This window comes from Grammomys surdaster, unplaced genomic scaffold (genome assembly GCF_004785775.1).
Source record: "Grammomys surdaster isolate TR1022 unplaced genomic scaffold, NIH_TR_1.0 126086, whole genome shotgun sequence".
NCBI classification, from domain to species: Eukaryota; Metazoa; Chordata; class Mammalia; order Rodentia; family Muridae; genus Grammomys; species Grammomys surdaster.
Genome location: NW_021620894.1, coordinates 248276 through 275682, shown reverse-complemented (window position 1 = coordinate 275682; position 27407 = coordinate 248276). Strand labels below are relative to the sequence as shown.

The window sequence follows — 27407 nt, the reverse complement described above, 5'->3', positions numbered from 1 at the left end:
ATGTATGGGTGTTTTACCTACATGTATGTCTGTGTACCTTGTACTTGTATGTAAATGGTACCCATATAAGCCAGAAGAGGGCATCAGAACCTCTGGAACTGGAGTTACAAATGGTAACCATAAGTAGCCAAGACCAGCCAGTGCTCTTAAATGCTGAACCATCTTTCCAATCCTTGCTGTTTTGTTTTCTGAGACAAGGTCTCAATTAGTAGCCAAGGATAGCCTCTAGCTCTCTTTCCTCTTAACCCCTGTCTCCTGAATGCTGGTAGGTATTTGCTACCACATCTAGTGAGCAGAAAGGATTGTAAATCTTCCTGACACATATCTGAGAATGTAGTCAGTGGCAGAACATTTGCTTAGCAAGGAAGAAGCCCTGGGTGTAACCCCTAGTAACACACAGACACACACACAGTTACACACACACACACACACACAGAGAGAGAGAGAGAGAGAGAGAGAGAGAGAGAGAGAGAGAGAGAGAGAAGAGAACCCCACCACCAGAAAGAAATGACTTTGTGTTAGATGACCCAAGCCAGTCACCTGGATATACTCATTACACATTGTGTACAATGTATTGACATGTTTCAAATATCCCATAAACACATAAATTTGCCACATGCCAATTAAGTATATTAATAAAATACAGAGAATAGATTTAAGGAACATCTTTGATTTCCCCTCAGTGCTTACTCCTCCTCCTCAGTTCTGATGACTCAGCTGTCCCTTCCTGCCTTGTTTTGCTCTTTAGGGCTGTCCCCCTCCTTCTGTCTCTTGCCATTTCACTTTGCTTTGCTGAGTGCTTCTATGTTTGGGCCCTTTGTGTGCCTGAGAATGGCCTGACTGGGCGGGTGGTGAATACAGCTAGGCAGCCAAACCCACTCCATCATCCCATTGGCTTCCTGTGGTGGCACAGCCTGGCCTGCCTCATCTCCTTGGGGCCAGGCAGTTTTGCTCTCAGGATGTGGTGCTTGACTTTGTCTCAGTTTTTACCACGTCCACATGAACTTTGGATGGAAGTACCCTGACAAACACAGTTTCTGTGTCATCCCCACTAGCAACCCCACTTCATAGTAACATCTCTGCAAGAGCAGGCTTCCTCCTGCAGTGCAGCACGCACATAAGCATCCTACGACTGATTTTTTATTACGTTTTCATTTCACGCATCATCCAGCCCAGTCTTTGTATAGTCATGACTATAAATCTGTGTTAGAGAGGTAATGTGAGACAAGCATTAAAGACTGGACTCTGGAGTTCATTTCCCTGGTTTCAAGTGCTATCTGCACTGCCCCTGATAGGTGTAAATGGAAAATGAGATCTTTGCTCTCCACACTGAAAGAAAAAAGGAAGAGGACTGAGGGTGTTAGCTCAGTGTTAGAGTGTATGCTAGCATGGTGACATGAGGCCCTGTGTTTAATTCCCAGCCCTAAACATCACACACACACACACACACACACACACACACACACACACACATACATACACACACACAGAAGGGAAGGAGAGGGAGGGAGATAGCGAATTTTCTTCTTCTCCATATCCCTTTTCTCTTAGAATTTCTATGTCTGTCTTTTTCAAATATATATTAAATTTTTAATGGCTAAATAAGCCCCCTCCAGTCTCCATAGTTCAAGAAGGTTTTCTTCAGGGAACTGAGAGCCATTGCTTTGAAATGCAATCATAAAGAAAGATAAGGCCTAATCTCCCACTGTCTGGAAGCACAGAGGCCTAACTCAGCCACCTGACTCCAAATTGCAAAACCTACTTAAGGTAATGGGTTCTATCCACTTAGTCATAACAAGAGTACAATTTCCTTCAGTCTTTGCTGTCCTTTAGAGAACTGTCTGGGATGTGTAGCCTGTTCTCATTTAATGCTTACTCAATAATAAAATTGTCTCACACCCATATTTTTGTGGAAAGGATTTTCTGAATGGCAAGGGGATTTTGTTTATAATTCTATTTCTCTATCTGTGGATTTGGATAAGTCACTTAACCTTCAGAAGATAGCTCAGTGCAGGGGGCATGGTGTGAGTTGGTTTGAGGGTGGTAGAAAACACTAAGACTGCTATCTCTCACTCTCTCTCTCTCTCTCTCTCTCTCTCTCTCTCACACACACACACACACACACACACACACACACACACACACACACGATACTGGAGCTTGTACCTAGGATATTAGGTTATTATAAATGCAAGGCAAATGCTCTGCCACAGAACTATAGCCCCTCCTACCACCCTACCATATATGGATTTGTGTGTGTGTACATATACATATACACATTGGTTTTATAATAGCATCACTGATTGCATTCGGGCAGTGGTTCAGTCCTTTAGTCTTGTTTGGTTAGCTTTAACACTTAAATTTTATTCTACCTTTTTTTCCTCCTGCAAAAACTGCTGACTTTTCTTCAGATACCAAATGAGGAAGATGTCGCCTTTCTCCTGGATTTGCAAACCTCTGTGTTAGGGCAGAGGTCAAGTTCTGATAGCCATTTGTAAACAGTGTCTGGGCAGGGTGCAGTCATGGTGGCACAATCTTTTCTAATCTCAGGCTGAGGTCAAGGCTAGCTTGGACTACATAGTGAGTTCCAGACCAGTCAGGGCTTCATAGTGAGACACTGTCCAAACAAAACAAAACAAAACAACCCAGTGCCTAACACTAAGGAATCATTTGGTCCTCAGTGAACCTGGCCCTGGGGCTCTTACCTTCATAGGACCAGTTGTTGTTGAAGGTCTGTGTTAGGGCCTGCATCTCTTGGAGCAGAACTGAATCTGCCTGGGATGAGATTTCTCCTCCATCCTCCTCTTCCAGAACCTCCTCTTCCTCCTCAGGATCTGGGGAGTTCTGCATCATTTCTTCGATCTCCTCAATCACCTAAGGACAAAGTACAAACTCTGTTCCTTCCTGGAGGAGTGCTCCAGTTCACTCCAGTAGTCGGCGGCATTCCTAATTCGTTCTCCGTCTTCATAAATATTGGATAATAATAAAAATAGACCCACTCAGAGGCTTGCATAGATTCTGTCTTTAATGTAAAGCACTTTCATGCAAACCTCTTCCAAGTGCTCCATTTAGATGAATGCATTATTGGAAATCAGTTACTCTTTCAGGAAACGAAGCAAGGCTGCCTGGAAGTAAACATTTACTTCGGTTTGCTAAGCATTTTGTTTCTAAGTGGGAAAATATTTTATCTGCCCAACTATAACACAAAAGCCAGTCCCTTAATTGTCACACTTCTTGTAACAGGTGGGGGAGGGGAGGAAGGAGAGGAACACACACATTCCCAGAACAATCCCAAATGGGAAGGAATGTCTGTTTCTGCGGAATTCGACTGGACAGGAACTGGAGCTTCCCAGTGAAAAGTCAAAGTAAAGATCAGAAAATGATAAAAGGACAGCCAGTGTCTGGAGAGCAAAAAGTAGATAAGAACCCGAGTCCTGAATGTGAGGGCTGAGTTGCCTACAAGTTGAGGGTCAAGGTAGATGCTACCAAAAGGATGCCACCGAACTACTGAGGGCATCAGCTGTTTGCACATAAAGAGAGTAAACCAAGCTCTCATGAGAAGGTGCATCTTGATGAGTCTGGTGACCACTGCATATTTAACTATCTTAGCCTCTCCTCGGGGCTATGAGGGACTCAACCTGGGAAGCCAGAAGACCGTGATTTGGACATAAGTTTCTTTGTGCTGGGCTGGACTGAAAGGAACAGGGCTTAGGTAGGGTTTCTTCTTTTGAAATAATCTGTTTATATACACAAATGTGTTCCAACTGAACTGAAAACTTAGGACATGGCTAGTCTTTGAACGGTATTTTCTAAAACATGACCACGTAAAACAGCTGCCCTTTAAGGTTTTACGACTGAGAGCAGTTTTCATTGTGCCTGTGATGGTTAACAGTGATAGTCAATTTAAGAGCCTCTAAAGTCATTTGGGAGACAAATTTCTGAGCACATCTGTGAGGAAATTCTAACTAGGTTAAATTAAGGTGGTAAGGCCCACCTTAACTATAGGCACCATTGAGGGAGTGTTGGGAGTCCTGGAGGGGGCAGAAACAGATAATGGCACAAACCTTTAACCCCTATGCTTGGGAGGAAGAGGTAAAAAGATTTCTGAGATCAAGGCTAACTTGTTCTAAAAGATGAGTTCCAGGCCAGCCAAGGCTACAGAGTAAGACCCAGTCTTGAAAATAGAATAGAATAGAATAGAATAGAATAGAATAGAATAGAATAGAATAGAATAGAATAGAATGGAGAAAGTGAAGCTGAGAACCTGCATTTATCTTCCTGCTTCCTGAGTGTGCGTGCCATGTGACCAGCTACCTCAGGTTCCTGCTGCCTGACTGCACTGGCACAGGGTGGACTATACCTTCAAAATACGATCATAATGAACCCTTCCTTCCCTAAGTTCAATTTTGTTAAGTATTTAGTCACATTAATGAAAAAAAAAGGGACTAATGAGAACCTATTATTGAAGTACAATCCCTCCCTTCAAGTCACAATCAAAACTGCTAGCCATGAGAGGTAACTGGTGACAGTGGCTCCACAGTTAAGAGCACTTGCTGTTCTTCTGGAGGTCTTGGGTCCAGTTCCCACCTGGTAGCTCACACCCACTTGTAACTCTACTTTCAGGGGACCTAACACCCTCTTCTGGCCTCTCCTGTTACCACACATCAACATGTATAGAGACCTTCACATAAAGACATAAAGTAAAAATAAATATATTTTTAAAAAGACTTTCAGCCTTGCTGGGTATGTTGAGATTAAGGCCAGCCTGGTCTACATAACAAGTTTCAGGCCAGCCAAAACAAAACAAAACAAACAAAAACGCAAAACACTCTTAGCCCCATTCCTTTATTTTGCTTTGTTTTGCTGTTTGGGAGACTGGGTCTCATGCAACAAGGCTGGCCAGGAACTCCTGACCCTTCTACACCTCCAAAACACTGGGTTACAAGCATAGATACCTATTCTTGACATGATTTCCTTCAATCTCCTATTCTTTACCTATATTAAATCCTACTTTAAAAAAAAAGAAAAGAAAAGAAAAGAAAGAAATTAAAAGAAAAAACTGTGCCGTAAGCCCAAAGAAGCACCTCTACTAAAATGCACTTTCTGGTTCTGCTGGTTTCCAGTGGAATCTTTTCAGAAGCGCTTCTGAAAGCTTGCGTGGTGGCCAGCTCCAAGAAGTACTAACAGACATTTCAAGAAGCACTAACAGACATTTGTTGACTGAGAAGTGGCTAAGGAGACTCAACACTTCTGCCAAAGAGAGAAATCACCACGGCTACAACACAACGAATCAGTCTCCAAGGTGAAGCATGGCATTTCCCCCCCCACAAAGACAGAAGTGTCTCTGCGACTCCTTTCAGAAGGCTAAATACTTTCAGAGTTCTATAAAATGTGACAAGACATCCAACACACAGACATCTGTCTATCACCGCTTCTTAAACAACAACAATAGCAACAAAAAGGAATATTTAAGATCAACACACGTGCGCGCGCGCGCACACACACACACACACCCAAGCTCCATATATATAAAAAAAATTATGGAAAGCTAAGCATGGTGTCACATGCCTTTAACCCCAGCATTTGGAAGGCAGAGGCAAAGGGAATCTCTGAGTTTGAAGCCAGCCTGGTCTACAGAGCAAATTCAAGGACAGTCAGGGCAGCCAGAGAAACTGTCTTGAAAAAGAAAACTTTTTAAATTTAAATTAAAAAGAAACAGATCCATACAGGCTTCACAGGATGTAAAGCCAGGAAACTCTAAACATGTCTCTGGCTATTGTCGCCAACTGCGACAACCAACCCACGTATTAGGGATAACGTCCACATCTACTGTAAGCAGTTAAACTGAGGCATAAGGAGAAAGAAATTAAACTTCTTATTAAAGACACTGAACTCATCAACAAGGGACCTCCAGTCTGCACATCTTTCTTCTGACCTGGATGCCCTCGGCAACCGTTTCTCTAGAAGAGTAAAATGTTCTCGGATCCTGGGAGCGAGTGTTACTCATACCTGGTCAGCTGTGAGGAGAGGCTCCTCATTGATGCCAGAGTCGTTTTCACTTTTCTCATTGAATTCTTCTTCTTCCTTCTCATGGATCTGTAGGTGAAGGGGGAAGGGACATTGGACCCATCAGCAGGACTAGATCAGACGACAGTGACTTCAGGGCCAAGTTAGCCCCCCTCTGTCTAAAGAGGGAGTGTGGAAAGGAATTCGAGTTTCACCCTGTTCCAGATCTGCCCCTATGGCACAGCAGGCATTGCTGGCAAGGCCAGAAGACAGACAATAGAGTGAAAGCGGGCAGCACCATTCTGACTCAAGGGGATCGGCAGTGTTCTTCAACTTGCAGGCAGGTTCTCCTTGGATGATCCAAAAACCTTCTCACAGTGAATGGCCCTATAGCCAGCTCATGTAGAAGATACAGTTCCTTAAGTAGTGTCTATTGATCAGGGGGAAGGGGGTGTCCAGATTTTATCATAGAGAGCATGTTAAGAAGTAGATTGTTGGGCTGGAGAGATGGCTCAGTGGTTAAGAGCACTGACTGTACTTCCAGAGGTCCTGAGTTCAAATCCCAGCAACCACATGGTGGCTCACAACCATCTGTAATGAGATCTGATGCCCTCTTCTGGTGTATCTGAAGACAGCTACAATGTATTCATATATAACAAATAAATAAATCTTTTAAAAAAAAAGAAGTAGATTGTTTCAGTTAACATAGTCACAGCTTTTACCTTATCATAATGGGTGCTGAAGAGATAGCTCAGCAGGTAAGAGCACTGGCTGTTCTTCCAGAGGACCTGGGTTCAATTCCCAGCACTCACATGTCAGCTTACAAACTATCTGTCACTACATGATCTGACACCTTCACAGACATACATACATGTGGGCAAAACACCAATACATGTAAAATAAAAATAAATAAAAAATTAAAGTTCTTTAACAAAAAATAAATGCCATCCAATAGGAATCCAGCTGCAGTTTCATAGCAGATACAGAATGCGAGGAATCGACATGGGTTATATCACATGGGCTAAAGGACAAAGTGAACCCCAGGCATGGTGATCCAAGCCTGTGATTGCAGCACTTAGGAGGTAGACCCAGGGTGATCAGGAATTTAAGATAGCCCTCCTACTATCCCTACCCAGCAGCTTCAAGTCCAGCCTGGGCTACAAGATCTACTATTTCAAACAAAGCAACAACAGAAAAAGCCAGATGCACCAGATGATTGCCTGTAATCCCAGCTTCTCAAAGGCAGAGGCAGGAGAATAGTGGCAGGTCCAAGGCTAGCCCAGATTATAGAGTAAGACCTTGTCAAGAAAAGAAAGGAAGGAGAAAAAGAAGGGAGGGACAGAGGAGGAAAGAAGGAAGGAGGCAGGGAGGGGAGAGAAAGGAAAGGAAAGAAAAGAAAAAAAAGAGGGCAAACTAAAGCCTAAGAAAAGCTCTGAAGGGGAACTCTGTTCAGCTTCTTTGTCCTGTGCCAACCTAAATTCTATAATCGTCAGGAAGAGTCTAGAAGTTCACAACCATCGAGACTCCAGAAGATGTCTAAGGTCAACAAGATATTTGTAACAATTCTTGTGGGTCTCACGTGGTGGAACACAGGGATGCTTTCCACACGGCAGGTCCCAATAACACGAGAAAATCTGGAGTTCCAAGAGATTTATTGTTCATGGTGTGTGATAGATGGTCGAGATGTGCACCCTCTGTTTAAGCCAGGGCGGGCGTGACTTAAATAAGGAGGGGGAAAAAGAGGAGGGCCACTTAATTTAGCTATGCCCTCAACCCTCCCACCCTCCACTCCCCTACCCCCGCCGTTTAGGTAACTCATGAATACGGAAATCTCTTGAGGCTGAAGCCTGTAGGTGGATGGTGACACAAACCTCTCTGGGAGGACCTGCTTAGCCAAACGTGACTGCAAGGCAAAGGTTAAATGGAGATCTAGACCATGTGTAGGAGCCCGGATTCTGGGGGCGTGGCCGAACACCTGCCGTTTCTCCATTGGAGTCAGGGTTCAAGACCCATGCCCAGCCAAGAACCAAGATATCCTTCCACTACCCGACAAATTCTGACTTTTCTGGCCATATCGCAAATTGTTCATGGTCGGGAGTTTATGTGTGCATCTTGAGCACGTTCAATCACCTAACCACTTCCAGAGATCCAATTGAAAATCACACAGAGGTTGGCAAGAGGGATCCAGGAAACTCCTCCAGAGAACCACCTCCCTCGTACAATCCACCTTTTCTTGGTCCCTAAGAGCTAACCTGATGATTTCTCTGTCCTCCGCAGACACAGTTCTTCCTATTCTAACAGGAGATTCCAGATGACATGTAGTGTGGTCTCAAAACTTCTTTTGGCAGGTGCCCCCTAGCCATGCACATCCCCTCCTATCTCTGCCTAAAACCAGGACAAATAATAATAATAAAATGAGGAGGAAGAGGAGGAAAAGAAGAGGAAGAGGAAGAGGAAGAGGAAGAGGAAGAGGAGGAGGAAGAGGAGGAGGAGGAGGAGGAGCAGCAGCAGCAGCAGCAAGTGTATCTTGAACACCATCTGTTCTCAACCTGGAGAAAGGGCATGGCAGGGAGGTGAGGGGACCACCAGAGGAGCTGTCGGGCAGATGGCAGCATCTATTTCTGCGCTGGAATCCATATGCTTGTATCTCAGCCAATCTGCCACCTGTGGTAGCTGCTTGTTTCCACAGCTCCCCCACCAGGCAGAACAAAACTCCTGGGGCCACACTTTGTTCACAGCTGCAGCCACAAGGCAGAACTTCCCAAGAGTCAGGCAGTCCCGGGTAGAAGGCTGGCTCTTATTGGGAAATGGAGGATTTTCTTTTCTTTTCTGTCGGAATTACTTTTATAAGCCTCTGATAGCAATGTTTGCCCGAAATTCAAATTCGGATATGATAGGTTGAGATAAAGTTCTGAAAATGCAATTCGTGGCTAGATATAGTGGTATTTACTTGTAATTCCAGTATTCAAGAGGTTAAGGGAGGCTAGCCTGAGCTACACAGTGAGATCCTCTCTCAAAATAAAAGCAAATGAACAAATAACAGGTTATGGATATAGCTCAGTGAGAAAGCCCTGGATTCCATCCCCACAATAAAACGATGACCTAGGACTGTAGTTCAGTGGAAGAACACATGCCTAGCAAGTGCAAATGGATCCTGAGCGCTGAAAAACAACAGCAAAAGACCAAATGTGACGGTACCTGCCTGTAATCCCAACACAAGGAGGGCAGACGATCAGGAGTTCAAAGTCATTCTCTACCATTTCTATCGACGCAGGGAGTTCAAGGCCTGAGCCACCGGAGAACAAATACACGAAAAGCGAGTGCTTCCATTTTCTGAAACATGGTCACTTTCATTGCACTTACTTCATTAATTCAGCATCGCAACTTTGACCCAGATCATCTCCCTCTGCAAGTTTCTCCCACGCGGGGGCGGGGCTTGTAGGAGAGGGAGGCTCCTAGTGGTTATTCCACAGTTAATGGATCCCAACTATGGCCCCGAGTGAGCCACACCTACTATGTGCCTCTCTCAGGCACAAAGCTTAAGAGTCCGGGCTTAAATTGTTAGAATTAGGTAAAGAGATCTATCTGAAGGTCAATTACAGGCTCATGAAAGCATCGTCCCTGTGGCGGGTACTATAAGCATTGCTATTCTTGGCTCTCAGAAATCCACCACAGAAAAAATAAAACAAAGGGCTCAGCGCACACAATGCACCCCAAGAGAGCCCTAGCTCCTCCCTCGTGTAGCTGCTATCTCTGCTCAATCTCTCAGTTTTCACCACATCCACCCGGACTGTCTCGGGCCTTCTTCATCTCTGACTTTTGCTCTAACTCTCTGTCCTGCCTCACCCCGACCTGGTTCCATCAAGCCTGTATTGTTTTCTCAATCCTCCAGAGTCTGCTTTGCCTGACAGCTCTGACTGACACTTCTGAACAAACCCTTTCCTTTCACATTGACTGTCTACAGACTCCAGGCCTCCCCTCTCAAACCAAGGTAGTATTTTGAGCAAAAAGCTTAACTGAACAAGGGGGGGGGGATTTTGAAAAACAACAGCACGTGAATACAACAGCATCTGGACGCTCTTATTTCTGTCCTGTGACACAGACATCAAAGTCACTTCCCTGGCTACTTGTGTGGCGATGACAAAGCTACCTGCTCAAAATTATCCACAGCTTGTTCCTTGGTGTCTGTTTCTTTGTGGACTAAACCTGACAATTCTTTCCTTGCTGTCAAAGTGAATGAGGTTCTTATAAAGAAAAAACCATCCACCCAAGGGCCTTCTTCCTAGAATTAAGAAGACATGACTCCGGGGTGGGAACTGACCACAGCAGCTTTTCTTCTTCCTGCTTTGAGGAAAAGGTGTGCACCAGGACTGACACCCAGCAATATAAAGCTGGAAAGTAATGCCAAGCCTGTAACACTTAAACCTTGTGTCTGTGAGAGTCTATGGAAGGCTTCAGAGACTGTTGAGTCCTTTTCTCTAATTGGGTACTTTGGGATTGGAGCCAGGCAGATTGGGAGTTCAAAACTAGCCCGGGCGCCAAGAGAATGTGGCCCAAACATTTTCCCCTCTTACTATAAATAAATAAATACTATACATGCATCCGAAAAACAGATCAGGTCTCTTCAAGGCTTTCGGAGCAAGCAGCATTGGATCCGCCCCTCCCACCACAGCAAAGACACATCTGGATAGAATCTATGAGGCAATTGTTTCCAGGAACTAGATGCAGGCAGCGTAAGGCTTTGGACTGGAAAGAAATGAGGAAAAACCAGATCCACTGAAAAGTATAAGAATACCAGAAGTGGTAAAAGTATCGAGAATTTTATTTGTTTGCTTTTAGAGGTTTTTATTTGATTGGTTGGTTTCGTTGCTATTCTGAGTTCAGGTCTATACATCCTGGAACTCGCTATGCTAGCCAAACTGGCCTTGACCTCGCTGCTTTCTCTTGCCTTCACCTCCTGAGTGCTGAGTTTTCAGTGCTAGAATGATCACCCCGAGACAAAAAATCAAATGATCTTTTTTTCTTCTTCTTTCAGAAAAATCATTTTGTGTTGTGGAGTACAAGATATAAATAAAAATGAAATGCACAATAACAGCACAAGACTGGAGGGAATAGATAAACTTTCAAGCTTCGGATTTTATCTGAAGAGGCAAAATTTTTCTTCTAAATAGACTATAAGTAACTGAAAATGTACAATGTGATCTCTGGGGAAAATGCTCTATAAAAATACCAAGAGCATGATAGCACAGGCTTGTAATTCCAGAGACCTGAAGAAAATTTAAAGTCTAAAGATAGCTTCAGCAAATTAGTGAGTTTCCCCTAGTCCCTTCTCAATAAAACAAAACAAAATCCCAACACTTGACCTGGAGGCAGATGGATCTCTGTTGAGTTAAAGGCCAGTCTAATCTATATAGCAATTTCTACCACAGCCAAAGCTACATAGTGAGACGTTGTCTTAAAAACAAATGAACAAAAAAAGTAAAGGGTTCTAGATAAAATTCCATTTCAAGAACAAACTGGAATGCCAAAGAAAAGTGAAAAAAGAAATTTAAAAAGCTGGGGTGTGGTGGCACACACCTTAAGTCCCAGCACTCGGGAGGCAGAGGCAGGTAGATCTCTGTGAATTCAAACCTGGTCTACAAAGCAAGTTCCAAGACAGCCAGGCCTGTTATGCAGAGAAACCTTGACTCAGGGCTGGGGGGGGGGGGTGCAGGGAAGAAGGGGAAGAAAGAAAGCTGCAGGGGGACTGAGAAATGGTTCCACAATTAAGAGCACTGGCTGCTCTTCCAGAGGGCCCAGGTTTGATTCCCAGTAGCCACATGGTTGCTCACAATCACCTGTAACTTCAGTTCTAGAGGATCCAATACCTTCTGCTGGCCTCCTTGGGCACCAAGCATGTAAAGTGTGTTCAAACATACATCTAGGCATCCATATATACAAAATAAAAGAAAGAAAGAAAGAAAGAAAGAAAGAAAGAAAGAAAGAAAGAAAGAAAGAAAGAAAGAGGGAGGGAGGGAGGGAGAGAGAGAACTGGAGAGAGAGAGAGAACTGGAGAGATATCTCAGTGTGTAAGAACACTAGCTCCTCTTTCAGAGGATCCAGGTTCAATTCCAGATACCCACATGGCAACTAACAGACATCTGCCAATTCCAGTTCCAGGGGATCTGATACTTTCTTCTGGCCTCTGCAGGCACTAGGCACTTAATTAGGACACAGACAAACATGCAAGCAAAACAGCCAAACAAATAAAATACAAATAAATAACTTTTTAAAAATTAAAAAGAAACTAAGAAAATAAGTCAACTAAGGAAAAAAAATCAGAACTTTAAAGGACAAAGGAACCAAAAGTGTCCCCTGAAAAGACTGATAGAAATGATAAACCCATGTTGTGCACATCCCACCACAAAACACAAAATAAGTAAGTACATTTAAAACTCAATTTTAAGCCAGGCACTTGGGAGGCAGAGGCAGGTGGATTTCTGAGTTCAAGGCCAGCCTGGTCTACAGAGTGAGTTCCGGGACAGCCAGGGCTATACAGAGAAACCCTGTATCGGAAAAAACAAAAACAAAAACAAAACTCAATTTTAAAAGAAGATTATAGGGCTGGAGAGGTGACTCAGCAGTTAAGAGCACTGTCTGCTCTTCCAGAGGTCTTGAGTTCAATTCCCAGCAACCACATGGTGGCTCACAACCATCTGTAATGGGATCTGATGCCCTCTTCTGGTGTGTCTGAAGAAAGCAATGGTGTACTCATATACATAAGATAAATAAATAATTTTTTTTAAAAAAAAAGAAGATTATAGACAAATTCGTAAATTCCTTGAATAAGTGACTTATGATTCAGCGGTCTGGGGAGATAGCTCAAAGGGTAATACGGTTTACTGCAAAAGGATGAGGACCTGAGTTCAAATCCCCAGCATCCATGTAAAAAGCTGGGCATGGTGTGTTCATCTGTAATCTCAGTGACTACAGATGGGAAATGAAGACAGGGTCCATCTATCCATCCAGTCTAGCTGAATCATGGCTCCAAGTCCAGTACAAGACCTTGGCTCAAAAATTAATATGGAGGTCAACAGAAGAAGATACCTCGAATGGGCCTCTACCCTCTGCACACACACACACACGCACGTGCACGCACATGCACATACATACACACACACACACACACACACACACACACACACACACACTAACCTACAAGTCCAGGCCAAGGTCGTTTTGTTGCAGTAGCCTATTGAACACTTAAGGAGGAAGCAACACCAATCCAACATCCTCTCTTCTGTTTTAGGTAACTTAACTATGAGATACTGGGCCGGGCGGTGGTGGCGCACGCCTTTAATCCCAGCACTTGGGAGGCAGAGGCAGGCAGATTTCTGAGTTCGAGGCCAGCCTGGTCTACAGAGTGAGTTCCAGGACAGCCAGAGCTACACAGAGAAACCCTGTCTCGAAAAACCAAAAAAATAAAATAAAATAAAATAAAATGAAATAAAATAAACCTATGAGATACTATATACATAAATGTGCATCAAGAGAAAATGCACAGTCAGGGGTTCAAAGAGGACTTGAGACCCAGGCTCTGGTGTCACTGTTGAATGGGCTTGCAGTAAACCATAGCCTCAAAGTCACTGTCTTGCACGGCAATGACGCCTGGAGGTCCTGAGTATTCTGAATTGTACATGATTAGAAGTCCTTAAAGTGGTAGGTAGTCAGTTTTCCAACAAGTCAGCCAAATGCAGGTCCCTTTGCTGCGCTATTTTGAGCAGTAATCTGCAGACAGAGCACCCAATCAGAGACATCTGCTTCCTGCTCTTCTACTCAGGACAAATTCTTGAGCTCTCCAGAAGATGTGATCCACCGCTATATATCAGCTGCCTAAAAAAAAATCATCATTTGCTGACTCCCCAGACTGGTGCCAGCATTTCCTGTATACAGAATTGTCAAATGTTCTTCATGGGTGAAACTAGAGAGTGAAACAGGTAGAAATTGTCTTTTAACATGAACAAACCATTGAATGATTTAACTGTTTACTATAAGAATACCTCTTGACCAGTGAGTAGCCATTTCACCTGGATAGTAGCTCAGCGTTTGTATTTGTCTCCCCCTGTCCACCACCCCTCAATTTTTGCTGAACCTTTGACCTCCAAACTGACAAAGGAGGCAGCACCTTTGGTGAGGTGATTAGGTATTGCAGGTAGAGCACTCATGAATGGTAATTAATTCCTTATAAAATAAGTTCAAGGGACATCATTTGAACACATGTGTGGACCTCAAAGAAAGTGCCACTTGTGAACGGATATTACGCCCTCCCCAGAGTGAATCTGACAACAATTTGATCTTAGACTTCCAGTCTTAAGAACTATGGAAAATAAATGCCCATTGCGTATAAGTCACTCAACAATAAATACTCTTCTCTGCTGACTAAAATACCACTCATCGTACATATATAGTAAGCCCATGAGGAGCAATCTGGATCTTGTGAGACACTATACAGTCAACTCTAAAGAAGTATCCAGCCCTCTTTTTTTAAAAAAAACTTTCCTTTTTTTTAAGTGTGTGCATTCCTGTGTGTGTGTGTGTGTGTGTGTGTGTGTGTGTGTGTATGAATCTACATGAGTGAAAGCCATTTGTATGAGGGTGCCCACAGAGGCAAAAGAGGGTATCAGATCCCTTGTAGCTGGAGTTACAGGCAAGTGTAAGCCATCTGATATGGGTGTGAGGAATTGACCTTGGTCCTCTGCAAGGTCATCAAGTGCTCTTAATCACTGAGCCATCTCTATAGCCCTGTTGAAGTTCTAAGGAACCCTCAGTACCAGAAAAAGAAAAAAAAAGAAAGAAAGAAAGAAAGAAAGAAAAGAAAAGAAAACAAAGCAATACCGTCCTAACCACTGTGTAGCCATTTTACCTGAACCTTTGCTTTAACTGTCAAGCTTCAAAGGTTCACCAAGTGCTTTCTCAAAGCATTGCCTCTGATGGCTCTATGGGAAATAAATTCATTATTTCCCATAAATTCATTTTAGACAGCAAAACCTGATTCTTAAAAAAACGAGTTTGTTTGTATGTCTGATGAAACTGGAGTCTCATTCTGAGTCCAGGCTTGATCAAACATGTGGCAATCCCCTTCCCTCGGAGCCTGGAGTGCTGTGATTACAGGTGTGCCACCAGTATACCTGGTTACCTGATTTAAAAAAAATTATTTGACGAGAATAAGTGACCTGTGATGGTCACTCTTCTCCAACTTACTCTGCAGGTCATAACACACAGAACAGCAGTAGAAGACATCTTGGGGGCTGGGAGTGTAGTCACTGGCTTTGTGTCTAACATGTGCAAGGTCCTGGTTTCCAGCCTCAGTACCACAAAGAAGGAACAAGTGAAAAAAAGAGAAGCCTGGGGAAGTGAGTATCCGTCCTTACTCTTTTGATGCAGAACCATCCCAATTACCTCAGACACACTGGGTATCCTTCCAACCTTACATTTTATCTTCCTCAACAGTCCCATGTCAGAGACACTGGCTCTGGTGATGCTTGTTCCCGACAATACCTCTGAACTGTTGCTTTAGAAGGCTATTGAGTTGTTGGACCTTTTTCTTGCTGGATTCCATATCTTCCCAATCCTGACTAAATAGGGGGCCCCAGAGAGGTACCTCAGTGTCAGAGCTGTTGCCATTCAGAGCTTCAATGTTTGGGTCCCTCCAGTCTTCTGAGAGTGAAGGGATGTAATTGTCTGTCAGAGCATCCCAAACCCTGTAAACAAAGGAAAGCTCTCATTAGCACACATCTGCCGCTAGACCCCGCCTGGAGAAAGGAAGAGCTGGGCCAGGCAAGAGAGAGGCTGCTGTGTGTGTGCCAGGCTGAGGTCATCTGCCTTCCAGCATGAGGGAGCAGCAGCTGAGGCAGAATTAGAGGCATGCCCAGAGGAGAAAGCCATGGGCATGAGGCCCTCACAAGAGGCTTCAGAGAAAAGGGTGGTTGGTTGTGCTTAGAAATTAATCTGCACCCCAACCATACATTTTATTTCTGAGCCTCAGAAATATCCCTGTTCCTTTCCATAGTCTGAGAAACTCAAAGGGTAGAGGAAGGGATTGAAAGAAACCCTAGCTGAGTCTCATTAAGATTAGATGACACATTTCAACTTCAGAGGCCTGTAATCTTCCTATCAGGAATCAGCCCCTTGGTATCTAACGTAGGCAGAAAGGATAACGCCAATATTGTAATTGCTCACTCCTTTCTCAAAATGCTCTAGGGAACACACAGTGACACAACCCTGCCTTCTTATGTAGAACTTAAAGGTACAGTGTTACCATTATGGATACCAAGGCAAACGTAAAAAAGCAAAACAAAACCAACCAACCAACCAAACAAACAAACAAAACAGGAAAAAAAAAAAAAGCCCAGCATGGTGACACGTCTAACCCCAGCAGCGCTCAGAGGCAGAGATAAGTGGATCTCTGTGAGTCTGAAGCTTAGTCTGCTCTACATACTAAGTTCTGGGGCAGGTGGGAAGGGATGAGTTAAAAAAAAATTCTGAAGTCACAACATATCAGGAAGATGAGTGAAATAGTAGGTACCTAAGCACAGACGCTGGAATCAAATAAGGTAACTGTCATAAAATCAGGAATAGTATAAGGTATCTGGACATTTTTTAAAAAAGAGAGATTTTTCCTGGAAAATTTTTTATTTTTAAATATTTTCCAAAAACTTTATATATATATATATATATATATATTTGATATTTTTCTCCACACAAGAAAAGCACTTTGAGCCGGGCAGTGGTGGCGCATGCCTTTAATCCCAGCACTTGGGAGGCAGAGGTAGGCAGATTTCTGAGTTCGAGAGTTCGAGGCTAGCCTGGTCTACAGAGTGAGTTCCAGGACAGCCAGGCCTCCACAGAGAAACCCTGTCTCGAAAAACCAAAAAAAAAAAAAAAAAAGAAAGAAAAGCACTTTGAGAAAACAAAGTCATCAAGTGTCCATGTGATAACTACTCAGCGGGATTTCAGAGCCTGTTTCCTGTGTGTATATGGGAGGATTCACCGTGCGTGCGTGCGTGCGTGCGTGCGTGCGTGCGTGCGTGCGTGCGTGCGTGCGTGCATGCGTGCCAAAGACAATTCTGGCTATCTTCTATGGCTCTTTATCACATTTTTGAGACCAAAGTCTCTTGCTGAATCGACCCTTTTGGCTAAGCTTGCGGGCTTCTGAGTCCCCATGACCCACCTGCCTCTGCCCCTTCAACACTAAGGTTCCAGACGAACCCTCCCAGTGCACCCAGCTTTGTAAGGGGGTGCTGAGGTATCCAAACTCAGCTCCTCATGCCTGTGCTGCAAGCACTTCATCCACTAAGCCGTCTCCCCCACCCCGGAGCCTGCGTCTTAAACCGTGGATGGTATTCCAATTCCTGCCGGGCACTAATAAAGCTGTATAAATAATTCAAGTCCCACTGGCCTTGTGGAACTGAGAAGAAAATATGACTTGCTAACTCAAAGAAAATGCTCCAACTGCCACACCCACTGGGAAGGTCGTGGGCCTGCGCTTGCATCAGTGTGTTACATTAGTGCTTTGGGAGTGCACGCTCCTTCAGCTGTGTCCATACAGGAAATGCTGGAGAAGTGAGATTCAGCAAAGTCCAAAATAAGCTATGTCTTTTTTTTTTTCCTGAAGGAAAACTGGAATCTTAAGGGACTGCATACTTTCTCTTGGCCTTGAGACTGTGTAAGTCCTGAAAGTGACAGTAGAATCATTTAAACTATTTTTTCCTGAAGTGAGCCAGGCATTTGGGAAAGGATGCTGTTCCCCAGTGGAGTGGATTGTACAAAGGCATGTATACACGTTGCAAATCTGAAACTATACATCTATACACCTATACACCTATACAACTATACACCTATACATCTTGACTAACAATATGAAACTCAGCTCAAAGGGCTAATGTAATTTTAAGTTAGTAATAAATCCCATAATTGTCTTCAGTCAGCCACTTTCCAGGTCCAATAATACAAAGCTCACATTTACATATGTTAATATGAATATATATTTGTAGTTCATACCTTTCCACAACACTTTTGATTCTCTCAAATACGTAACTAGAATAAACACTATCTCTCCCTTGTACTTCTAAGAACCTTGAACCTCTAAGAAAATAACTGAATTTTCTTCTTTCTTTCTTTCTTTCTTTCTTTCTTTCTTTCTTTCTTTCTTTCTCTTTCTTCCTTCCTTCCTTCCTTCCTTTCCTTCCTTCTCTCTCTCTCTTTCTCTCTCTCTCTCTCTCTTTCTTCTTCTTCTTCTTCTTTTTTTTTTGAGATGGAGTTTCTCAGCATAGCCCTAGCTGTCCTGAAACTTGCTTTGTAGACCAGGTGGGCTTCCAACTCACAGAGATCTACCTGTCTCTGCCTCCCAAGTGCTGGGATTAAAAGTGGTGGGCTGGGTGGCACCACCACCCAACTAGAAAACTAGAAAACATTTACTTATCTTCCATTTAAAGTATATCTAGTGATGGTTTATTTATTAGGTAGACTTTGACTTTAACATTGTCTTTAGCTCATAATGTCTATCAGAAGAATGGGAAATGACCATTGCTCCCAAATGTTTAGACTTCTGCAGAGTATAGCAAGGGTTAAGAACAACCCCAGTGAGACAGGAGGTGTATGAGAGTTACCCACTCCTGTTTTTAGTTTGCTTTGGTTTAGTTTTCCACTCCCAGTTTGTAGTAGCTTTTAAAAGTTTCTAAAGTCCAGGCCCATCTTTTATAACAAGGGAAAGGAGTGGCCTCGTGTACACTTCTTTCTGGCCCAGTGGGGATGGTGTAAACCCAGTACTCAGGTGGCTGAGGCAGGAGAATCCAGGCCAATCTGGTCTATGTAGCAAGATCCTGTTTCAATACCTAAAAGGGTAAGGGGATGAAGAGAGGAAGAAGGTAGCAAATGAGGGAGAGGGGGAAAGGGAAAGAATGAGAGGGAGGAGGAGGAGAGATGATTATCAAACATTTTCTGAACTCAAAACCAGAAAGATAGATAGATAGATAGATAGACAGACAGATAGACAGACAGATGGAATATATACTATTTAAATCTGGCTTTTAAAAATCATGTTTAAAGACAGTGTCTCTTACAAACAAGACTGTCTTAGAACTGATTATGTAGCCCAAAGTTACATTTAACTTGCCATCCCCTTGCCTCTTCCTCTAAAGAGCGGCCATTACGGCATGTGTCTAGGCAGCTGTCCTTTAGTATCAGAATTTCCATGCTTCGAACCAGAGATCAGTCAATTCCCTATTGGCCAAATAGGTCCAAACCACAGAGATGAAGACTTGCAGGCCATTACTGCATTTCCTCTGTGGTTTGTGATTTCTTAAAAGAGTCTCATTTAGCCAAGAATCCCTTTGTTTTATTTTGGGCTTCGACTTTTTAATCTCTAATTCCACTCAAAACACTTCCAACTTCTTTATGGATGAGAATCCCTCCAAATGCTGAACCCGAAGAGGTGATCCCTGTAACCCTAGGGGAGCCTTACAACCAGGTTAGACTTTGAGTCATCCTTTTCCTCTGCTTAGTCATAATTCCACAGCTGAATGATCTGGATACTGTCTGCAAAACAAAGTATGCAACGTGATTCTCGTTTTTAATCTTGAGTTTCACAGGGGTCCTAGATGCACCAAACGCTTAGAAGGTGCAGTGTCAATTTCTCTCTTCCTCTCCTTCTGGTGCCTGCATCTTCCTCTCCCTCTAGCTCAGCAATTATCCAACCCCAGTCTCTTAGATGAGGCATCAGTGAGGCTGTCAAGGCAGAAAAAAATGCCTGTGGAGAAGCCCAATAATCCCACTTGATGGTAATTAACGTGGAGCAGCCTCTGCTAACACACCAGGAGGGAATAAGAAGCTGCACACGGGCTCTCACCTCTCATAGGCAGAGGCAGAGTTCTGTTGCAAAGAGATGATGAGTTGAAAGCAATACAATAGAAACTGGGCTTGTTTTTAAATGCCATTTTCAGAACTCATCCTGGGTGAGGAAAGAAATCAGGCCCTCTGTAAGCCCTTAGCCCTGCGTCGTCAAGAACGAGCCCTAGAGGTTCCAACAATGAACATCCATGCAGTCCACTAGAGTTAAGTGACTTGACCAAGGTCACACAGAGAGTATCCGAATTAGAGTTCTTAGTCTCTCAGTTTCTAGTTAGTTTCCTGGTGCTTTAAAAAGAAAAGAGCATGCCCTATCTAGTAAAGTCCAACAGCCTTCCTCCTCCTTACTTACAGAAGTTCAGCAAACTATAACTGGCCCAGCATTTTGAAAGAACCAGTTAGCCGGGCGGTGGTGGCTCACGCCTTTAATCCCAGCACTTGGGAGGCAGAGGTAGGCAGATTTCTGAGTTCGAGAGTTCGAGGCTAGCCTGGTCTACAGAGTGAGTTCCAGGACAGCCAGGGCTACACAGAGAAACCCTGTCTCGAAAAAACCAAAAAAAAAAAAAAAAAAAAAAAAAGAACCAGTTAGAAACATTAAAACTGAATTGAAACACACAACCTACCATTACGGCTCTGGTCACCGGAGTGAAAAGCATGATTACAAACCCAGGTTAGCATTAATTAAAGGGAGAAGAGCGGCCTAGAAAGACAATGCATGGACCTACAAAGTTACCTCTTGTTACTCGAGCAGCTCAGTCAGTAGTATCTATTTCATTTAAAAACATGACCAGATAGATCACTTACTACACACTAAGACCTGTGGGATTGGGGGCGAGTATATAACAGTGAACAAGACAGACCATGCATAGCTCCTGTCTTTTCAGAGGGGCAGCCCTATCTCTTTTCAAGTCATCAAGCAAGCCTTTCCGCATCAGGATCCTCTAGAATGTACTTCTTGCCCAATTAGTGGGCGTGGTTCTCTCTATTCTATTCAAGTCCACAAACAAAAAGGGGGACCTGGGAAGTAGATCAGAGGTAGCATAGCTGTCTAGCCTGTGCAAAGCCCTAGTTTGGACACTTGCATAGGAAGGAGGAATGGAGCACAGTTGGTCCTAATAAACATTTTTTGGTGTGAATTCTAAAGAAGAATTAATACACATTTTACCTGTACAGGAATTCATGCATTTTCTTGTAAATCTCTAAAACAGATTAAATACTTTTCTTTTCTTTCTTTTTTTTCTTTCTTTTTTTTGAGAACAAGATCTCATGTATTCCAGTTGGTCTTAAACAGGGCGTATGTAGCTGAGGATAACCGTGAACTTCTGACCCTCCTGCATCTACCTCCCAAGTGCTGTGAACCTCACAGCCATGAACCACAATAGCACTATACTAACAGAGCCTAAGGCACTCTTCTCTGTGTCACAACTGCTTCTTGACCTAGCCTCTCCTCACATAATGCTTCCCTCTGATTCTTTTCCTTCACAGCTGTTAAGGCCCTGGGAGACTGCTAATAAGCAATATGGGAAATATGCTCCAACACTCAAAAAAAAAAACACACCCCCTAGTTTCAACTTCCTTTTTTCCAGGTCTCTCAGTTTCGCTTGTGAACTTCCAGGTCTGGGAGTTATAAACAATTTTGAGACTTGTAATTCTGTAATTTGGGTGTTTCTTGAGGCAAAATTGTCCAGTTTGTGGTTAGCCCATCACAGTTAATTAATTCTCTTCCTGTCCTTGTTTTTAATATCTGGGAAGGTTACCAAAGAGAAGAAAGAGAGACTGCAGGATGATTGAGTGACTAAAAGCAACTCTCACCAACTCTGGTGACCCAAGTTCGATCCCTGGGACCTATATGGTAGAAGGAAACAGTTGTCCTCTAACCTCCAGGCATGCATGATGACCTGTGTGTGTGGATATGTATATGTGTATGTATGTGTATGTGTATATGTATGTATATGTATGTGTATGTGTATATATGTATATATGTATATATATGTACGTGTATGTGTATATATGTGTATATGTGCATATGTATACATACATACATATACAAATATATATAAACATAAAAAATGTAAAAAGAAAGAGAGGGGTTGGAGAGATGGCTTAGCAGTCAAAAGAACTAGCTGATCTTCAGAAGAACCTGGTTGGATTCCCAGCGTTCACCTGGCAGCCCACAACTATCTATAACTCCAATTTCAAGGGAACCCCCCACAGTCTATTCTAGCCACTATGGGCACAAAGCACATATGTGATACAGATATTTAGATGTGGACAAAACACCCATACACACAAAATAAAATTAAAAATAAATAAATAAATCTTTCAGAAAAGAAAAAAGAGAGAGGTGACGGGGGAGAGGGAAAGAGAGGAAGCTAGATCCCCACATTTTCTTGTTCTTAAAATTCTAAATCCTTCATTCTTCTAAAGTTCCAATCCAAGAAAGCTTTCTGCAGCTGACTACAGAGGGACATCTAGAGATAATGTCAGCTGTCACCGAGGTACTGCCTCTGCCTCACCGGTAACACAAGGACATTAGTCCAGTCCAGGTAAACTCGTAGACGGAAGCTAGCTCTAGGCCAAGAAGGCCGTCTATGGATTCGGTCTGGCTCAGGAGAGGGTAGCTAACGCTTCTTACTCCTCATCCCGAAGAGTCTCCTCTTCCTCCTGGATCTGGAACTGGTTCTTCACTGGAGCCAGGTTCTCCGTCTTGGTGTTGTAGTTCCGAAAGCAGACATTGAGCTTCTCGTCAAATTCATTCACGAGGTCCTCCATGGACTTGAAGCTGATGATTTCGGAAGAAAAATTCTCAAGCTCGGAGAGGGAAGGGTCCTCCAGATGGTGAGGAGACGTGCCATAGAGAGACTGTGGCTTTTCCTCTGGGTCCTCGGTGCAACAGGGCCTGATGTCTTCAAACTCTTCATCCAGACTCACCAGTGGGGCCTCCATCCTAGCACCGCAGGACAATGACGGCAACTGTCAAGATCTGTTTCCCTGGAAGAAAGACACAGGGCGGTGTGAGTTTGGCCCGGGCTTTTGTGCCAGTTCTGCGGAGGAACTGGATCACATCTTCCATTACTCTATGTCCCTTGGAAAACAAAGACTCCTTCTCTCCCGTGCAAAAACCTAGATTTTAAAAAATGCTTCTGAAAGCAGAAGGGGAACTGTTTGACTGGAGGAAAGGGACCTGTGGGAGAGTGACTGGGGCCATGGAAAGGTAAAGGAGGGTCAGCATGATCAAAGCACATGATATAAATTATGAAAAGATCATAAGGAAGCACAGTTATCATTTTGTACAATTAATATATATATATGCTAATAAAACATGTCTAACAAAGCAAGAGACATATTCTGGGACTGGAGAGATGGCTCAGAAGGTCACCAGAGCTCAGAACCTCAGCACCCACATAAAGTTGGGGTATAGCAGTGTATGTCTAACCCCTGTGCTTTAGGCTGGTGATTAGCAGATGACTCACAGGCCAGGCAATCTAGCTGGTGGATTCCCTTGAGTACCATCAGCCATGTGGCCTTGTATAAGTGTATTTCTTATCTATACTATATCTTTGCTTTGAACCAAGTTTCCTCGTTTATTTCTTGGGGGTGGGGGAACAAAACAGTAACGTGGAGAAGCAACTGAGGAAGCCCTGTGGCCATCAACCTCTGTCCTCCAAATGTACCCACAGTGGTAAACATGCCTACATACACACATGCACACAAGGGTATCCCACGTACACACACGTCACCACCACCATCACCATCAGCAGCAGCAACAACAGCAGGTTATTCTTTACTGAAGTAGCTATGGCTTCTGAAGTTGCTTACTACAATGCACGCAAGTAGTTCAAATATCACTGCATAGTTTTATAAGAAGAGCGACGGAACAGAGTGAACTCTGGGGCTGCCCAGAAAGCACAGTGAGGAAGTGCTGCAGCTCCCAAGCTGGGGCACCCAGGTTCGAATTCTTCTATCCCTATCAGCTACGACCTGACCATAAGCAAACTAACTTCTCCTTTTTCAAGCCAGTGAAAACAACAGGATCTATCTCAGAGGGTTGTTATAAGATTATAGGAGTAAACACAGCTCAAAAACGTGCCTGGGGAATGATTAATGCCAATGTTATTCAACAGATTCCCTTTTTATTACTCACAGGTCCCCGCTCCTAACCATGGGCTCCAAAAGTCTAAGGTGGCCGGGCGGTGGTGGCGCACGCCTTTAATCCCAGCACTTGGGAGACAGAGTCAGGCGGATTTCTGAGTTTGAGGCCAGCCTGGTGTACAGAGTGAGTTCCAGGTCAGCCAGGGCTACACAGAGAAACCCTGTCTTGAAAAATCAAAAAAAAAAAAAAAAAGTCTAGGGTGGTGGTGAGTACTGTTGTTGTTGTTATTGTTGTTGTTGTCCCCCTTCCTCTTCCTCCTCCCCTCCTCTTCCTCCTCCTCCTCTTCTTCCTACTCTTCCTCATGCCCTCATCATCATCATCATCCCCTCCTCCTCCCCTCCTCTTCCCGCTCCTCCCCTCCTTCCCCTTTTTCTGTACTGGGACTACAGCTTGTGCTATTATGCTACCAGACAGTAGTTTAGACATTGTTTGTTTTTCACAACTCCTTGTATCAAGACCCAACTTGACCTAACCTTATTTGACAATGAAACCTAACATGCATAGAAAGCTACTCACAGTCTCAGTGTGTCCCATCAAGAGTGTTTTGCTGAAGAAATATTAATTCTTTAAATCAGACGGAAATGAAAGTGTGGCTTAGTGCCAGAACACAAGGTTAGAAGACGTGAGGCCCTAGGTTCCATCCTTAACGCCAAAAAGAAAAAAAGAAAAGAAAAAGAAAGGAGAGAAAGAAAGAGAGCCCTTTACCTCAAAGCACAGTAGATCACATGCAGAATATACAGTTACTCCCGTCAAAAACTGGAATTACTCTAAATTCTGAAACAGGCCTGGCCTATGCTATAGGTAACAGAGTGGTTCCTGAGGTGCAGCAGACAAGATTATGGTGAATAAATAACACTGAATATCCCAGGGATGCAGAAGTTAGTATATCATCGTGCATACAAAAGCTTATAGTATTCTTTTGTGAGATTCTCTAAAAATGCCAGGGAAAGGAGAGAGGCTCTACTTGAGGAAAGGGATCTAGACATTATTCTCCTCATTAATAAATCCTAGAAATGCATAAAACACCAACAGACACTCTGCAGCCCAACACAGTGGTGCTTGAACCCAAAGGAGTCACAGCTGCTCAAGATACAGGATGTCTTGAACCCAAACTTGGGGCTAGCCTGTGATCTGCTATCTTCTAAGAAATAAAGGCCGGGGGTTATGGATCAATGGGAAAGCACTTACCTAATATGTGGAGATCTCTACTACCATCCACCCACTATTAAAAATCTACACAAAATATAGCTAAGCTTTTGGTCAGGAATGGTGAATCACACCACATATAGTGTTTGGGAATCTGAGGTAGGAATCCTGTCTCAATTTCCAGGCCAGTCTGAGTTAGAGTAGTTCTAGAGCAACCTGGAAAATAGGAGTGAGATATATCCTGTTTCAAGAGGCAAGGAGGTGGTGGGGGCAGAGGGCTAAACCCACATGCTCCAAAGGCCGATACATATTCATCTAGGATATTGGATGCTGGCTACACACTTAGGCATCCTTCTAAACCCTAACAGGTCTGTGACTCCTACCCACTCATCCAGCCCTTTTCATAATTGTCTTCAACTATGATTTCTGCTTCACCTCCCATCTCTAGGGCCCTTCCCAATTTTAGTATAAATTCCTTGAAGGCACAGATGTCCTCTGGATATCCTCCATGTCTCTAGCACACTGACTGCCCTGTGGCCAGACAACCGATCAATGAGTGCTCATTGAGAAATGATCTTCTGCCCCATATACAGTTTCCAACAGCATCTCCGTCTGTCACCTGCCTATACTTGCCCAACTTCCTTCCTGGTAAGTAGAAAGTAGCCCAACTTTTCTGGTCTGTATGATTCCTGATCAGATGTGTAAACTGGACCCATAGCCAACAGATATCAAAAGTCATGGGGTTTATCTAGTGAGTCCTCACTCTCCACTTCTACATACAAAAATTAAACTCTAAGCAAGGCAGAGGCCATGCTAGATGAGAAATGGCCCTTACTGGGATTTTACTGAAATGAAGGCAGTTACCATGGCATCAAAATACACTCTGAGCATTTAAAGTTTACAAAAGCTAATATAGGATAATTATATGAAGGCTCTATCAGCCAGGAATGGTGCAGCATGTCTAGATCCCCAACACTCAGGGGGCACAAACAAATACTCCCTGACTGGTTTATGTAGTGAGTTCCAGGCTAGCCAGGACTACATAGTAAGACTACATCTCAGAGAAACAAAAACAAAAAGCAGGAGCAAAAAGACAGAAGGAAAGAACAACAACAAATACTGGAAAAAAAAAAATAACCCCAAAACAGATAGAGCAATGTCGGAGTGTGATTCAGTGGTAGAGGCCCTGGTTTCCATCCTTTCCTGGGTATTTTACTGTCAATTTGAGAGTAATATGGGCGAGGGAGCTCAAAAGTGAGTAATTTTGTTTCCATAAGATTTGCTTCTAGGCTGGGCGGTGGTGGCACACGCCTTTGATCCCAGCACTCGGGAGGAGGCAGAGGCAGGCGGATTTCTGAGTCTGAGTCCAGCCTGGTCTACAAAGTGAGTTCCAGGACAGCCAGGGCTACACAGAGAAACCCTGTCTCGAAAAACAAAACAAAACAGATTTGCTTCTAGGCAAGTTTACAGCATATTTTTTTAATTAGTGATTGATGGTGATTGATGTGGGAGGGCCCAGCCCATTATGGTCCACGCCACCCACCACCTCGGGCACGTGGAGGTCAGATAAACAAGTAGGCTGATCAACGTGACTAGCAGGCCAGTAAGCAATGTTCCTACCCGGCCTCTGCTGCAGTCCCTGCCTCCAGGCTCCTGCCTGAGTTCCTGCCCTAACTTCTTTGATGGTGGATTGTGATGAGGAATTATAAACAAAAATAAACACTTCCCTCTCAAATTGCCCCTAGTCACTGTGTTTCATCACAGCAATAGGAACCCTAACTCAGACCATCTTCAACACGGGAAGAGGGGATGCTGCCAAGACTCGTAAGTGCAGTGGCTGGCTGAGTGGCATGTATCCCAGGTCTGATTTCCTTATGAATTACTATAAAAATACTGGCATAGAGCAACATGAGCTTTAGGAGCTCACTTTAATAGCTTTACAGTCTTAATTATAGAAACATATGTACTTAATCCAATATATCCAAAGTATGACCATATTAATACATAATTCATATTAAAATACAGAGCCCCCTTTTTTTATACTAAGTCATTTTATAGTTACAGTCTTTCTTTGGACTAGCCTCTTTGCATGTACTCATCAGCCATTCATGCCTAGTGGCTCACAAAGAGATTTCATAATACACACACACAAACACACACACACACACTTGAAAGGAAAGGAAAGGAAAGGAAAGGAAAGGAAAGGAAAGGAAAGGAA

At 43.5% G+C, this 27407-nt stretch overlaps 1 protein-coding gene across 3 annotated transcripts in view; it reads right to left on the bottom strand.

Annotated features, from left to right (window-relative positions):
• The window catches only part of Fez1 (fasciculation and elongation protein zeta 1), a 62108-nt gene that overhangs the window by 16830 nt on the left and 17871 nt on the right, over nt 1–27407 (bottom strand). For all 3 annotated transcript variants that reach the window (XM_028755842.1, XM_028755841.1, XM_028755843.1), the window contains exons 2-5: nt 22526–22881; nt 15647–15746; nt 6010–6096; nt 2706–2874 (exon numbers count right to left, since the gene is read on the bottom strand). In XM_028755842.1, the coding sequence (XP_028611675.1) occupies nt 2706–2874; nt 6010–6096; nt 15647–15746; nt 22526–22836 (667 nt within the window). In that variant the 5' untranslated portion in view covers nt 22837–22881. The remainder of the gene's footprint in view (nt 1–2705; nt 2875–6009; nt 6097–15646; nt 15747–22525; nt 22882–27407) is intronic.